This window comes from Pipistrellus kuhlii, unplaced genomic scaffold, assembly GCF_014108245.1.
Source record: "Pipistrellus kuhlii isolate mPipKuh1 unplaced genomic scaffold, mPipKuh1.p scaffold_m20_p_81, whole genome shotgun sequence".
Lineage (NCBI taxonomy): Eukaryota > Metazoa > Chordata > Mammalia > Chiroptera > Vespertilionidae > Pipistrellus > Pipistrellus kuhlii.
Genome location: NW_023425586.1, coordinates 741,400 through 757,351, shown reverse-complemented (window position 1 = coordinate 757,351; position 15,952 = coordinate 741,400). Strand labels below are relative to the sequence as shown.

The 15,952-nt window shown below is 52.4% G+C and overlaps 1 protein-coding gene across 3 annotated transcripts in view; it reads left to right on the top strand.

Annotated features, from left to right (window-relative positions):
• Positions 1 to 222: 222 nt before the first annotated feature.
• ARFGAP3 (ADP ribosylation factor GTPase activating protein 3) overlaps positions 223 to 15,952 on the top strand; it is a 36,670-nt gene continuing 20,940 nt past the window's right edge. For 2 of the 3 annotated variants that reach the window (XM_036425450.1, XM_036425449.1), the window contains exons 1-6: positions 223 to 379; positions 4,335 to 4,453; positions 9,029 to 9,101; positions 11,327 to 11,458; positions 12,321 to 12,404; positions 15,012 to 15,096. In XM_036425450.1, coding sequence (XP_036281343.1) covers positions 311 to 379; positions 4,335 to 4,453; positions 9,029 to 9,101; positions 11,327 to 11,458; positions 12,321 to 12,404; positions 15,012 to 15,096 — 562 coding nt within the window. In that variant the 5' untranslated portion in view covers positions 223 to 310. The remainder of the gene's footprint in view (positions 380 to 4,334; positions 4,454 to 9,028; positions 9,102 to 11,326; positions 11,459 to 12,320; positions 12,405 to 15,011; positions 15,097 to 15,952) is intronic. The other variant, XM_036425451.2, reaches the window with a different exon arrangement.

Below are 15,952 nucleotides of genomic sequence, written 5' to 3'. Positions count from 1 at the left end.
CGCGCGCCTCCTGCGCATGCGCGCGTAGCGTCAGGGGCGGGGCCCGGGTGGGCGGGGTCGGTGGGACAGCTTAGCGGGGCCCTAGAGGGCAGCGGCGCGCGTGCGCCCGGTTGTGGGCGGGGCCTAGGGCGGGCCTGGGTGGGCGGGGCCCTAGAGGGCAGCGGCGCGTGCGCCCCGGTGGTGGGCGGGGCCTGGCCGTCACGCGCAGCCCCGCCCCCCGGGCCGTAGTCAGGCTCCGGGAGGCGGCAACCGCTCCAGATCAGCCCTTCCCGCTCGGCCGGGGCAGCTGCGCCTCGGTTCTCCGGCGACCATGGGGGACCCCAGCAAGCAGGACATCCTGACCGTCCTCAAGCGCCTCCGCTCGGTGCCCACCAACAAGGTAACGGCCGCCGGCGCGGTCGGCTCGCTCGGCATCCCGGCCCGGCCCCGCGGGCGGCCCCTGCGACGCCCGTGTCCGCGGCCGCGGGAGGAGGAGCCGGCCCGGCCTGTGACACGTCGCACTTGCGGCCGTGGCAGCTGGGCCTCTGCTGGGCCCCCGGCCCGCGCGCCGCCCCCCAGCCGGGCAGGGGAGCAGCGGGGAGGGGCACGGAGGCCGCGGGCGGGCGGCAGCGGGTGCCGGCGGCGGGGGTGGTGAGGGGTGCGGTCCTAGGGGCCGGGCAGACACATGGGTTCCTGACACCGGGCGGAGGAGCCTACCGGGGCTGCCGAGTGGACACTGAGTCCCCGAGGGCCGGGACAAGCTTGGGGGTCCCGGGAGAGGGCTGGGAGGGCACCGGGGTCCTGGGAGTGGGGCGGGCACCGCAGCCACCTGTGACCCCGCTGGGGAGCGCGCACCCGGTCGGAACTCCAGCTGGTGGCCCCGGGCGTTTGGGGGAGCTCGGCTCGCCCCCTCCTCCCTCGAACGGACCTTCAAGTTCCTCGGGGCTGCTCCCCGGGGCCAGGCCGGCGGCTGCCGCGCTCCTGTCCGATGCGGCCCAGTGGTCTGTGCGGGCTTCCCGCTCTGTCTTCTTTCTAAGAAAGCCCGGCGCAGCCCTCCCTGCCTCCTGCCCTTCCTCCCTCCGCGGCTCCGAGGCCGGGGTTTTCCTTTCCTCCCGCCGCCGGCGGCGCCCCCTCCCGGCCCCCGCGCCCTTTGCAGCTTTGGAAGCGGCTGGAGGTGCGATGACGCACGGGGCTGAGGTGACTCCCTCTCCTGAGGATCAGGGGCCGGGTCAGGGGCCGATCACGGGTCGGAGTGGAACCTGGAGAGTGCAAAGGGCTGTCCCGTCAGCCTGGACTCTCGCCTCCTCCTGTGACAGCCCTGCCCGGGCCCCACGGGCCCCTCCAGCCTAAGCAGCTGTCAGGCGCCCAGGCAGGAGCCCCGGCAGGAGGGCCTAGGAAGTCCCCCAGTTCCTCACTACACGGATCTTTGTTTCCCATCTCCATGATTCCACCGCCTTCCCAGGAGCGGGAAAGGACACCGTGTATTGGAAGCCGTGTCCGGGGCAGGGCGGTGGGGAGGAGGAAGCCGCCGGTGCCAGTGTCTTGGCTGTTTTCCTTGCTTTTCCAGTTCAGAGTCACCTGAGAACAGAGTGGCTCCTGTGGATCCAGACAGCCTCCGGGTCTGCAGGCAGCTATCTTTGGTCCGCGGCACCCCAGAACGTGATGTGTGTTCTCTTCGGTGGAAGCCGTCAGAGGGAAGGCCCCCTTTAAAAATAAGACTCCCTCCCGAGACGCACGCACTTGGAGGGGCGCAGCTGGCACTCCTGGGCGCTGAGGGCAGGCCTGCTGCTTTGCAGCTGTCGCCCCGGGCAGGCTACTGGAATGCTTACCTGTGCTCTGTCTTCCTCCTCTGAACACGGGACGGGACCTAGCGGGGTTGTTGTGAGGACTGAGTGAGACCATCCCAGAAAGACAGTGGGAGCAGTGCCTGCATGGACTGTCTTCACCACGTGCCAGCTGTGTGATTGTTTTTGTATGAACAACACACCTGCGGGGCACCGTCCATTCCAGGCGTCTTCAAACTACGGCCCGCGGGCCACATGTGGCCCGCAGAGGAGTCTGATCCGGCCCGCCAGGTTTTTTGGGCAGTGAGCGCAGCCGAGGTGTTACAGTAGGAATTAGTAGTTCATATAGTCCGGCCCTCCAGCTCTCTGGGGGACCGTGACCTGGCCCCCACTTTAAAAAGTTTGAGGACCCCTGGTCCATTCCCTAACGGGACTGCTCAGAGAGCCGAGCAAACACACCTGCTGGTCACCTATTTGATCGTCAGTGAGAAACAGTGACCTAAACAAAGATGAAAGCCAGTTTTCATGATGCGGATGAGTTGGGTGACAATAAGCATTTTCAAAGCGGGTTCTGAAAAGCAGCTCTGAGATACACGAGACCGAAAACCAGCTCGGTTTGCTCTCAGAATGCAGTGTCCCGTTTCTCCCTTGTGTGCGGACCAGGGTTTTAGCTCCAGGGTCAGCCTCCTGGTCTGTGGCTCCTTCCTGGAAGCTGTATGTTCCTGGGCCGGCATTGATGGCTTGAGTGACTCACCCAACAAACAGCCATTGGGCACAGCTGGGCACAGAGGTGCACTGGTGGTCTCACCGAGCGGCTTCGGCCTCTGGGGGGGAGGGGGGAGAGTCCGTGCAGACTGCTGGGCCCAGTCCCCAAGGTGCCATTCTTAGCTGTGATACTTCATAATTCCTTCCTTTTCCCTAAAATGGGAATCAGAACCGTGCTACGTAGTCTGGGGGTGCAGAATGAGAATGGGGGCCTCGTTTGAAAGTAAGACTTTTGAGAGAAGACAGCAGAGCACTAACCACCACAGCCGCTGCCTGCGGGCCTGTGGGATGCACCGGGGGCACCGCCTTAAGGCCCGGGGTCACAGTGCGCCTTCCCACGGCGTTGCTGGGAAGTTCAGCTGGCCACCGGCAGAGCCTGGCAGGAGCAAACACTCAACATTAGTTATTATTTCTATGGCAACTGTTCTCATCAGGAGGCAAAACAAATGGCTAGTCAAAACTTTCTGGTCCTCACCACAGAGCTGTTCAGATAAGCATGTGAATCTTCTGCTTAGATAAGCATGTCTCAGCTCTGAGTGGGGACTGGTATCAGAACCCAGCACAGCCCTGTGCTCAAAGCCAGGAATCAGGCGACATCGCGAGAACCAGACTGATTTCCACCTGCCTCCCGCCTGCCAGGCCTCAGGCCCCAGCCCAGCCCCAGCTCCTTGCCTTCCACCCAACCCGTCCCACTCCCTGCATTTGTGTTTAATGCCACTTTGTGCTGGCCGGTGCTCGGCTCAGCTGACCAAGACAGCCTGGGCGCCCCCTCGTGGAACTGCATTCTAGCAATTCCTCCTCTCAGGTGGCGGGGGGAGGGGTGGGAGGGAGGGGAGCCGGGGCAGGAGGATACTGAAGTCACCTAGTTAGAAACCCGTTCTCCTCCGGAGCCCGCCTCGGGATGCTCTCGGACTGGCCTGCGCTGGGCTCTGCACACCTCATCTCTGACGTCACTTCTGCCCACAGGCCATGTCCTGAACATGCTGTGGCCACTGACTGCCCTTCTAGACTCTTCTTGAGATCTCAGTGCCTCTTGGTCCCGTCCAGGAAACGTTTCATCCTGTCCTTGCTTGCTGAGATTCAGCCTGGTCACTAACCGGCCTGCCCACTGGACTGCCAGTCTGTGGGCTCCGGATGCACCCACTCTGTGCGCCAGGCACATGCACAGTGTCCGCTGAGTGAGTGAGGGGTACCATGGCCTCTCGTAGAAAGACAGTGCCTTTGGCACGACCAGTCCCACGGAAGGGGAGGCCGTACCCTAAGAGCTTGTACCATGGGGTGTCTGAAGTTCCATCCCCTTCTCCCCCAGAGGCCAGCACGCGCCTGGCAGTGGAGAGCAGCTCAGCACGTGTTTGTGGGATCAGTGATGCCACCTACCGTGTTTCCCCCAAAATAAGACATCCTCCGAAAATAAGACCTACTTGGCTTGTGGGCATGGCTTGTGGGTGTAGCAGAGTGGTGGTTAATTTGCATATTACTCTATTATTAAGTAGGATTAACTTTGCGTAGTGAGAGAGTGAGAGATGGACTTGTTGTTCCACGGGGTTGTGCGTTCATTGGCTGATTCTCGTATGTGCCCACTGGCGGTTGACCCCACAACCTTGGCATATTGGGTTCTAACCACCTTAGCTACCTGGCCAGGGTGAAATTTCAGCTTTTAAATATCTAGATGAGGTAGTTTCTATTACCCAGTTTAAACTGTAAAAGTTAAGCAGCTTTCAAGCTAAATCATGTATTGTGTCCTGTGGGAGGGCTCCCTGGGCCACTATCAAGGAATTAAAGTCGACTTTTCACCTTTCCTTTCAGGTGTGTTTTGATTGTGGCGCCAAAAACCCCAGCTGGGCAAGCATCACCTACGGGGTGTTCCTCTGCATCGACTGCTCGGGGTCGCACCGGTCGCTGGGCGTTCACCTGAGCTTCATTCGGTGAGTGACTGTCCCGGGGGTGGGGCGTTCATGTCACAGGGAGCGCTCTCCCTTCTTCCTGCTGTTTCCTTTGGCGCCAGTGGAATGGGATGGGCTATGATTGTGGAGATTAAGTGCCGTATGGAGAACACTGGGCCAGTGAGCGAGTTTCTGCACATAGAGTCCTGTGTCGGAGCATGGCCGTGGCGTGGACTGTCGGGATGGAGGGCTTGAGACGGTATTTCCTTTCCCTTACGATCTTCCGGTGACAGCAGTTAGAGACCGTTCTCCCCGGAGCCCGGCTTTGGCCGCCTCGGGATGCTCTCAGACTGGCCTGCGCTGGGCCGTGCACACCTGGTCTCTGCCGCCACCTCCGTCCACAGGCCATTTCTGCACATGCTCTGGCCACTGACTGCCCTTCTAGACTCTTCTTGAGATCTCAGTGCCTCTTGGTCCCGTCCAGGAAAGGTTTCATCCTGTCCTTGCTTGCTGACTGGACTGCCAGTCTGTGGGCTCCGGACGCGCCCACTCTGTGTGCGCCAGTCACATGCACAGTGTCCGCTGAGTGAGTGGGGTACCGTGGCCTCTCTTAGAGGGCCCGCTGAGCACTCCCTGTAGGAGGGGTTCAGGTGCAGTGGGTCCACCCTGCACCCCGTCAGGGAGAGCTAACGTCAGGGTTCCAGCAGTCGTACAGCTGTGGCTCCAGGGCACTGACTCCGCAGAGCCTGAGTGATGGTTCTGTTTGAGTTTTGTGGCAGCTTCCGATGCTTACACTATGAACATCTTCTCTTGTCATCTTAAGTCGTGAGCTGCGTTGGCTCCTCTGACAAGTTGCTATCTTCCACTCACACCATATGGAAGGGGCCTTTGTGTGCGAGAGAGAACGGCGCCCCCTCTGGACACACACAGCCCCCCAGTCCAATGGGAGGTGGCTCGGCCCTGTGTGAGGTAAAGAAACAGAAGAATATAAGAAATAATAAAATAGCCCTGGCTGGTTTGGCTCAGTGAACAGAACATCGGCCTGCAGACTAAAGGGTCCCAGGTTCGATCCCGGTCAAGGACATGCCTGAGTTTCGGGCTTGATCCCCAGTAGGGATATGCAGGAGGCAGCCGATCAATGATTCTCTCTCATCGATGTTTCTGTCTCTCTCTCTCCCTTCCTCTCTGAAATCAATAAACACATATATTTTAAAAAAGAAAGAACATGGGCTCAGGGCTTGTAATCGAGGAGGCCTGAGCTTCAGCAGCCCTGGCTTGGCCAGGCCCCTCTGCAGCCCTGGGCATTGCTGTGGTCACTGCCACCTCCACCACGAACCTGCTTCCCGCCCGTCTTCCCCAGGGAGGCAGCCAGAGGCAGGCCGGCTGTCTGTAACTGTGACAAGCGATTTTATCTCACGTCGACTTAAGGACTATTGATACAATGCAATGACTATAAAAAGCATTTGTTCCTAAAGGATAAAGTCTTATAATTCAGAACGAGATTTCTGTATGATAGCACAGAAATAGTAATAATAGCAATATAATCTTTTTTAAAAACTTTGCTGATGCACTTTCCTGAGTTCTCTTTTTAGAAAGTGATTTGCACAGGCCTGACGTGCTAAATACGTATGGCCATGTAACACCAAGGTGATCACCTTGGAAAGGGAGTTCTCTGTTCTTATTGGCTTTGGACAACCTGTCAGTCTCCTGTCTTCTTTTTTCTTTGCTGCTGTCAGAATAGTTTGAATTCACATCCTGTCCTTGTCTCTTTAAATATTGAGGGATTTAGTTGCGAGGGAGTTTGTTTGTTTTTATGATGGGTTTGTTCATGTCTTCTTTTAAATTTGTTTTTATTGTTGGAAGTATTACAGATATCCCCTTTTTTCCCATTGACCCCCTCCACCCAGCACTCGCCCTCCCAGGCCGTCACCACACTGCTCTGTGTCCATGGGCTCTGCGTATATGCATGTGAATTCCCCGAGTCCTCTCTCCCCTCCCACCCCCACCGTTTTGTCTTTAATGTGCTTCCCTCACACAGATCAGCTGTGACCCGGTAACCTGCCCAGAGCCCCGGAGGGCTGGACTCGAGGCAGCACGCAGCTGCTTGTCTGTCTGCTCCCTCTGCTGTGTTCTTTCCTCTTCGCCGCCACGCCCGCCCTTCTCCTCTGGTCCTCCCTTTCCTCCACTGAAGGAAGCTTAAACCATTCCCGGAAATGAGGTGGTTTTCTGGCGCCCCAGGTTGAGGGAGGACAGACCGGAGCCTGGCATGCTGGACAGCAGTCTCTGGGCTCTCGCAGGTTGAGTCACTAGCCTTCTAGCAGTCAGATAAATATAACTATTTACAGATAAATATAACTGTATGAATCACAGGTCATAAATTATTCAAAACAACCGCTACCACTCCTGTTCGAGGGCATAGTCTAGGATTTGGGCAAAGTCAAGGATGACAGGGCACTTGGTGGCCTTTTGTTTTTAAAGAGGTGGGAGGCTGTTCTTTGAACATTTGTGCACTGATTTGAACAATCACAGACCCCAGCGTACTGGGGGAATGTTGGATTCCCTCAGGAGGATGTGGAGGTGGAGGGACCGCTTTCTCCTGTCCAGCGGCTGGTCAGCAGGAGCTTTTGTTAAAGGGACACTCGTTCTTCAGCTCTTCTTCCCTGCGCGGCTCACTCTCTTCTCCTCGCTCAGGCCCTTACCTTCACCATGTCTTCATCTAATTAAAGACAGGAAGTGACTTAGTGAGTCCCCTTCTCGTGGGGCGGCACTGCTGAGCAGATCAGGTTTCTTCTTACGGCTGACTTATTCATGGTCATCACCACCTTTTGTTTCAGATTCCAGTGAGAGAGAGAATCTCTGTCAGCTTGACTAAAGAACAGTGTTTGTTATCTTTATTTCTAAGAAATATATAACAAATGTCTGGCTTTGTTTTTTAAAAGACACTTCAGGACTAAAAGGTTTAGGCAGGTGAGTAAGTCTGAGGCTTGTAGCATCAGTTTTTGGAATTAGTTTAAGTCAGGCACCTGCTTTATGCCTGCCCTCCGGAGCTTGTGTTTATCCCACGGTGTGACAGGGTCGCCATGACGATGGTGATGGTGACGGTGAGAACGTTAGCCATATGGTGTTTACTTTCTGCAGGAGTGACATAGATAGCCTCTGGTTCTTTCCAACGAGGAGAGCGAGCGCAGAGGTTAAGCCACCTCCCCAAGGTCACGCAGCTCGTCATGGCAGAGTGGGGGTCCCCTCAGCCTGCCCAGAGACTGCTGTTACAGCCACCGGTGACAGGTGGGGAGGGTGGCACCCCACGCAGTCTGGGCAGGTCATACGGTGTGTGACTAAGCGGGATCGCTCAGAAAGAGAATTTCAGAGCAACACGTGTCGTTTCATCACCTCACTCGGTAATTAAATTCAAAAGGAGATTTCCTTTTGTCTTTGGGAAATTATTAGTATTTGGGTTAGTATTTGCTTTTTATATCATCGTGAAGTAGATATATGTAGATGTAATAATGACATGTATTAGTATCATTATTAACCTTAAGGAAGCTATTGGCTGCAAAATAATATCTTTTTAAAATAAATTTTATTGATTTTTAACAGAGAGGAAGAGAGAGGGATAGAGAGTTAGAAACATCGATGAGAATCATCAATGAGCTGCCTCCCGCACACCCCCTACCAGGGATGTGCCCGCAACCAAGGTACATGCCCTTGACCGAGATCGAACCTGGGACCTTTCAGTCCGCAGACTGACGCTCTATCCACTGAGCCAAACCGGTTTCAGCTGCAAAATAATATCTTAACATTCACAAAGGTTAATGCCCTTCTGTGAAGGAAAGGCCACCTGCACCGTTCCCGCACATCCACAGTCCTTCCAGCTGGGCAGGAGGGCCGCTGTGGACCCGGAGAGCCTGCTTTTGCTCTATGGGCTCCAGCATTGTTGAGCTGTCCTGTCTTGCTTTACGCTGAGCACTGGTGGAATTTTATTGTTGGGAAATACTGCCTTTACCTGGCTCCGCGGTGACCTCAGGGTTCAGGGAAACAGGCACAGGTGCGACGGGAGGAGGCAGCTGTCACTGCAGGAGCATTCCGTCCTGAGTGTTCTCCTGCTCTTGTGTGATGGCGGGTGCTTCCCATTTGATGGTGAAATGATGAGCATCCTCCAGGGGTCCTACTAGGTGTTAAACTGGGCCCCTGAAAAAGTCCAAACAGGCCATCTGTGCTGAGCAGAGACTCATGGCCACCTTTAGGTTAGGACCCACCACGGGTGTGAGGCAGGGGCCGAGTTCCACAGCCCACAGGCCGTCATCTCTGCTCCCAGAGGGCGTGGCTGGCTGGAGCGTGGGCAGCGCAAGTGTGGCTGGCATGGTATGGCCTGGCGTGCGTGGCCTGTCTGTGGTCGGCGTGGAGGGGAGCAGGTGATTGGAGCCATCAGCGCCTTGGCTTCCACGGAGGATGAGAGGGGCCGGAGTCGCTGTGCCAGGGGTCCTGCACTTCGGAGTGCCGGCTAACACACTCAGAATTCTTCAGGGTTCTGACAGCAAGGGAAGCTTGTTCTCAAAGTTTAGTGGCTTGATTTTGGGGAAGAAAAGTATTAACATTTAGGATGTTCTTTCCATTTAGATCTACAGAGCTGGATTCTAACTGGTCTTGGTTCCAGTTGCGCTGCATGCAAGTCGGAGGAAACGCTAACGCAGTGAGTTCTCTCGGATTGTTGTCCTGTGTGAACGTGTGCTCTGCTGTGGGGCCCCTTTTAACAGGAAGTCAGGAGGGGCTGTGGAGTTGGACTGCTGTTTATCCAGAGCACCTGATCCACGTGAAGCTTTGGGCTGGGTGCTGGGACAGTGAACAAGACACATGAGAGCCCTCTGAGAGGCACAGACAGAGTCAGTAAGAAGCAAGTAAACAAGAACCTAGCAGGCAGAGAGAGTTCTTTGGAAGAAAATTAAAACCGGAAGAGGTGGTAGAGAGGGTTGGGAGGCTTCTTTATGATAATATAGTTTTTTAATATGTGCGGTGACTTTTGTGCTTAGGATGGAATGAATGATTACAGCTGCTTACATCTGAATTTTGTTTAATTTGTGAAACCTACAAAGTTTTAATAAAACCTATTCTCCAAGTTTTCAAGTACAGTATATAAAGATATATATTCACTTATAAACTTAATAATTTCTATACAAAATTAATAACCAATTAAGTGGTCACTTAATTTAAACCAGCAGATTTTTGTAACCCTACTTTCCAACCTAACTAAGGATCCTCAAACATTCTAAATTTCATTTACAAATTGAATATATCTGACTCCTCAAACTCTAAATTGGCAGCCTGGTCTCGCTGGTTTTGTTCAGCGGATAGAGCGTTGGCCTGGGGACTGAAAGGTCCCAGGTTTGATTCCAGTCAAGGGCATATGCCTGGGTTGTGGGTGCGATCCCCAGTGGGGGGCGGGGTGTAGGAGGCAGTCAAATAATGATTCTCTCTCATCATTGATGTTTCTGTCTCTCCCTTCCTTTCTGAAATCAGTAAAAATATATTAAAATAAACAAATAAATAAAATAAACTGGCAGTCTTATAAGTCTAACCAGCAAAATCACCCAAAGCACTGGTACCTTATTATGCCAAATGGTATAGGTTTAGTAAGTAGAAGTCCCATAGACGCCATTACACATTCAAAGTATAAAAAGTCAAATTTGTATACATTTCAAATAAAAGTTGTATCTGGTATCAATTTGATATTTAAAATTATAAATCTAAAATAGTAGTTTTTAAAATATCAGATTACCTGAATTAGTGTTTCTCAACCTTTTTTCATTATTGTTCCTTAAGTAGAATAATTAAATTTAAATTAGATTATCTTAACTTTAAATTGGCTTTAATATTTCCCCAGTGAGAGAAATGAAATACTAAGGAATATGATTCTGTGGCATAGGGATGAACATTGGAGGGCCACAAACCACTGTAATAACTGATTTTTTCGCTTTCTAAGAAACAGTTGCCCTGTTAAGAACACATGCCTTTATTTCAAGCATCTTATGAGAAACCCGTGCCCATTATCATGATTTTCACACACTTGTTCCAAAACTTAATACTGAGAGTTTGGTTTTATCTGTCCTTATTGCTAAGCCCTCCCAGGGTGGCAGAGTGCCCCGCCACCTCCCGAGAGCAGCTTTCTGTCTCCAGCCAGAGGTGGTCCCAGTGGGGGGCGGGGGAAGGTCAGGCCATTCCACTGAAGCAGTGGAGTTGGAACTGCCCTGCTGAGGCTGAATGCCAGCTCGGCCTCTCACTCACCTGGGTGACAGAGTTCCCCCTGCAAAGTGGAGCCGGTAACATGGCCTCCCAGAGTGATGCTCTGGTACATGTGGGTGCCTTAGACCATTATTAGTCAGATTGGGCTAATGAAAGCATTGCTCGCACAGGTTTTTGGAACGCCTGCTTTAGTTAGATATGAATCCTGTAATTCATGTCTACACACCGACCCTTATACGGTGGTTGGAAACAGTTCCCTCTGTTTAATTTTGTCACCTTGCTTGTGCTCTTTTGTTAATGAGTAAATAGTGCTGGACAAGGTGAAGGTTAGCGGTGCTCCTACCCGATTTTGTAAAATTTCTGATTTAGTGGAATCCAACTTGAAATGGATTTCTCATGAATTAAAAGTAGTCCAGAGTGGAAAGCATCCCCCGAATAAGATTCAGAGTGATGGAGGTGTTTAATGAAGAAACAAAGGGCCAGTAATTCCATTTTGTAATTCATCTCATGTCCAGTTTTACCAAAATAGCACTGTCACATCTGTGGAGGGTATTCCCTTTTTATAAGATAAGATTATTAACAGTTTTTCGTGGTTTACACAGTTTTGGTTTTCACTGTATTTTCAAAAACCCTTCACAATATGAAGTGCCGTTTCAGTAACCGCTGCTTCCTCTGCAGGCGTCCTTCTTCGACCAGCACGGTTGCGCCACCAGCGACACCAAGGCCAAGTACAACAGCCGCGCGGCGCAGCTCTACCGGGACAAGATCAAGTCGCTGGCCGCCCAGGCTGCGCGGAAGCACGGCACTGACGTAAGTGCGGCATGACGTAAGCACGGCATGACGTAAGGACGACACTGACGTAAGCGTGGCACTGTCGCAAGCATGTGCTGTTAAGTGCGGCATGATGTAAGCACGGCACTGACGTAAGTGCGGCATGACGTAAGCACGGCACTGACGTAAGTGCAACAAGCTGTTTCAGAAGGAAAGGTGCTTTTTGCCCCAAACAGTGAGGCCCGGGCCCATACGGGGCTTCCTTCCGTGTTTCCGTTCGGAGGCGCCTTCTTTGCTCCGTGCTGTTGGCGGACATGGATCCGGGCCGGCGGCCCTGTACCCTCCCGGTGGGACTTTCCTCCAGCGGCCTCCCCCTCCGCCTGCGCAGGGCCATCTGAAACCAAAAGTCACCGACACAGAGCACAACTGTGGGCACGGGGCACTGAGTGAACCGCGAAAGGACCCCGTTCACAGCGGAGCCGGAAAGGGCGGCGGAGGCCTCTCCCCGCAGCTGGGAACCTGCCCGGGGCCACCCGGGCCCTGGCCGCTCCGCGCACGTCCGTCCGCGAAGGACAGGAGCGCCAGCCGGTGTGGCCCACAGGCGGGTGGCCAGGGTGTGGGTTTGCAGAGGAGCCCACAGGAGGCTCACTGTCCTTCCGGGCCTGCTCTGAGGTCTGGGTCCCGAACTCTCCTTTTCAGACGGGGTGACAGCCTCAGTCTGGAAACGTGCCACTGGCCTGACACCTGACTGAGATGCGCTCAGGGGCCCCAAAGGCCTGTTGCTAACTTTATAATAACAGGAATGCCAGTGTCGGGCAAACAGGTCTAGAAAGGCAGTGGCGAGTATTGGGTAGCACCCTCAGAGCCAGGGGATGCTAACGCGCACCTCGTGTTGTTCCAGCTGTGGCTCGATGGCTGTGTGTCGCCGCCTTCGTCCCCTGCGCCCAAGGAGGACGACTTCTTTGCCTCTCATGCCTTTCCTGAGGTGAGTGCGGTGCTTGCGTGGCTGTGCCGTGTGCTCACTCTGACATTTAGAAAGGGTGTGTACGTAGAATGTTCCAGTTAGGGTACAGGCCAAGCTGCTGTGACAACTCTGAAATACAGCCGCTTAACCAAGAGGGAAATTAGTTTCTCATCAGCAGTTCTGAGGAGCCGTCCAGGGGACAGAGGGATTCTGTTCTTCTCGTGTGCGGCTCTCCCGCAGGGTCCTCATGGGAAGAGGACAGACCCCAGGAAACAATGCCCATCCTCGTACAGGCACAACTGGAGGTGGCGCCAGTCACTGCCCAGGTCCTGTTGGCTGGTTTAGCTCATGTCTTTTCCCAGCTCCAGTGAAGCGGAGTGTGACAACCAGTCGTCTGCCACAGTTCAGTTCAGAGCTCCAGGACTGACAAAGAATGAAGACAGTTGTTTTTTTAAATAGATTTAAAGCCTCAGAGAGGAAAGGAGAGGGAGAGAAAGAAACATCAAATACAAGAATCACTGATTGGCTGCCTCCTGCACGCCCCCTGCTGGGGATAAAGCCCCAAACCTGGGCATGTGCCCTTGACCAGAATCGAACCTGGGACCTTTCAGTCCACAGACACTCAAACCATTGACCCAAACCAGCCAGGGCTCAATACATTCTTTATTTAATTTTCAAATAAAAAATGTGCAGTGTTTTATAAATTGCTAAACCTTGATTTTTTGCTATTACAACTTGCATATACATGTTAATCATTGATGCAATCAATAGTTACCAGAAATAACTATCAAACAAAAGAACAGAAAACAATTTAAAACAGGATGTGTTCTGTTGTGAGCTTTGCTATTATTTAGTTTAGAACTGGATACAGAATATCCATAATTAGTAGCTGAGAAATGTTTGGAATGGAAATGATGGGCTAAAAAGGAGAGCAATGGCTAGTTTGGTGCGGGTTAGAGTTGGAGACGTTAGTATGAACTCATGTTCATTTTACTGTCTCTGCATCCACACACACACAGACACGATGGAGAACTAATTGTAGATGTGTGCACTGGTGGGATAGCGCTGCCTGACTCTGTCCACGGAGAGGGCACATGGCAAGCACACCAGCAGCCGGGTCCTGGTGGCTAATACCATTCCTCCACGGAAAGGAGCCAGGCTGCCTGGGGAGAAGTGCAGGCTGGAGGACTGGGCCGCTGGGGCGGGGAGCCTGGAGCCCTGCTGAGAGGAAGGAAGGAGGGGCGGGCGCGGGAACTGGGGGCCAGGGTCTGAAGGACCCAGGAACCACCTGAAAGAGCTCCCAGTGGTCAGAGCTGGAACAATTTGAACAAAACAAACAACGAACGTGCCGGCACCGGTTTGGCTCAGTGGATAGAGCGTTGGCCTGTGGACTGAAAGGTCCCGGGTTCGATTCCGGTCAAGGGCATGCACCTTGGTTGCGGGCACATCCCCAGTAGGGGGTGTGCAAGAAGCAGCTGGTCGATGATTCTCTCTCATTGATGTTTCTAATTCTCTATCCCTCTCTCTTCCTCTCTGTGAAAAATCAATAAAATATATTTTTTTAAAAAACAATGAACATATTGAATTACAGTCCAAAGAATAAAATCAATAGCCATGTCCTGTTCTCCTCTTTTCCAATAATCATACTGATATAAATGGATGATTGAATAAATGGGGACAGGGACACTACTCCTTAGAGAAAAATTCCAGATCATGTATAATAGTTACCCCCCTCAGGAGGGAGAGTTTATCCTCCTCCCCTTGAACGTGGGCCAGACTCAGTGACCAGCCTCCCAAGACTAGACGGTGGAAAGGGAAGCACAGAAGCTTACCGAGAAAAGCCTGGCAGGCACTGCCTGACCGGTGCCCAGGGTTGGCATCACCAGGTCAGCCATGTTGACATGAGGCGGTGAGAAGGCGCCGCACCTCCATGGCTTTCTTACCCGAACTCTAATCCAATCATGAGGAAACATCAGATAGACCCAAACTGAGACACATTCTACACAATACATGATCAGTATCCTCAGAGGTTCAAGGACAGACTGAGAAACGGACAGAGCAGGGAGACGAAGGAGAAGGCATGCAGAGTGGTCCCGGGACAGAAAAGAAGCCCTGGAGGAAAAGCTGGTGAAATCCAGGTCAGGTCTGGAGCTTAGGAATGGGCCACATAACTCTGTGTTTTCACAGATGCACCATGGATATTTGAACATTAAAGGAAGCTGGGTGAAAAGTAAAAACCTCTACTGTCTTAGCAACTTCTCTGTAAACCTGAAATTATTGCATAGTTTAGGTTTTATTTTTAAAAAGGAGGAAAGCCTGGCTGGTGTTCTCAATGGTTGAGCATTTCCCAGTCAGAGCACATGCTCACAGGCTCATTCCCCAGTAGGGGGCGTGCAGGAAGCAGTCAATCAATGATTCTTTCTCTCCTGCTCTCCTCTCTGAAATCAATAAAATATTTTTTAAAGGAAAAATACGGAATTTGAGCATTGAAACAGAGACTTAATATTATAGATGTTTAAATATTACCCTTCCTCCCCACTAATCCAGGTATGAAGAGATGACTATTTAGGTGAGTCGGTTTTCCCCTGCTTTGATTTGTTTTTTATGACTTTTCTCGCTTTGCTCCAGGTGAGCGGCACAGAATGGGCCTCTGCACACCCGGAGCCGTCTCTGACAACCAGGAATGTGGACGTCCCCCCAGCAAACAATGAAGGTGGTTTTTAAATTTTATTCATTGATTTCCAGAGAAAGAAAAACGTTCATCTGTTATTCCTCTTATTTATATATTCATTGGCTGGTTCTTTTTTAAAAAAATGATTTTTATTTATTTCAGAGAGAGGAAGAGAGAGAGAAATATCAATGTGGGACAAATGTCTAACATTTTTGGGGAAAATAATAAAGCAAAATTACTTCTTTATTCTAAATTGAAATGGACCAAAGATTTAAAAATAAAAATGAAAATATGAGACCCAGCTGGTGTGGCTCAGTGGTTGGGTGTTGACCTATGAGCCAGGAGGTCATGGTTCGATTACCAGTCAGGGCTCGTGCCTGGGTTGCGGGCTCGATCCCCAGTGTGGGGAGTGCAGGAGACAGCCGATCAATGATTCCCTATCATCACTGGTGATTTTACCTCTCTCGCCCTCTCCTTCCTCTCTGAAATCAGTAAAATATATATTTATTTAAAAAATGAAAATATGAGGGTGCTAGAGAAACGGGGGAGGCTTTGCTGCCACCTGGAGTGGGAAGCCCTTCTGGGCACATCCACGCCTCTTGCAAGGAAAGATGAGTGAGTCTGACCACCGGCGATGTAACACGGGGTCTGAAGAAGTGCTTCAAAGACGATATAAATTTGCAATTCATTTTAGACCTGAAGCTTGGTTCCTTAATATGCAAAGAACTCGGACAGGACTGGTTTTGTATGATTTGCAGCCTGTGATTGTGTGTGTGTGTGCGCGCGCGCGTGCACGTGACCCTAAATGCTGGCATAGGAGACACTGACACATCCCCCAGTGGCACTGAGCTTTTCGGTTTCTTCGCCTTCCACTGCGCTGCAGTCATGCTGGTCTGCC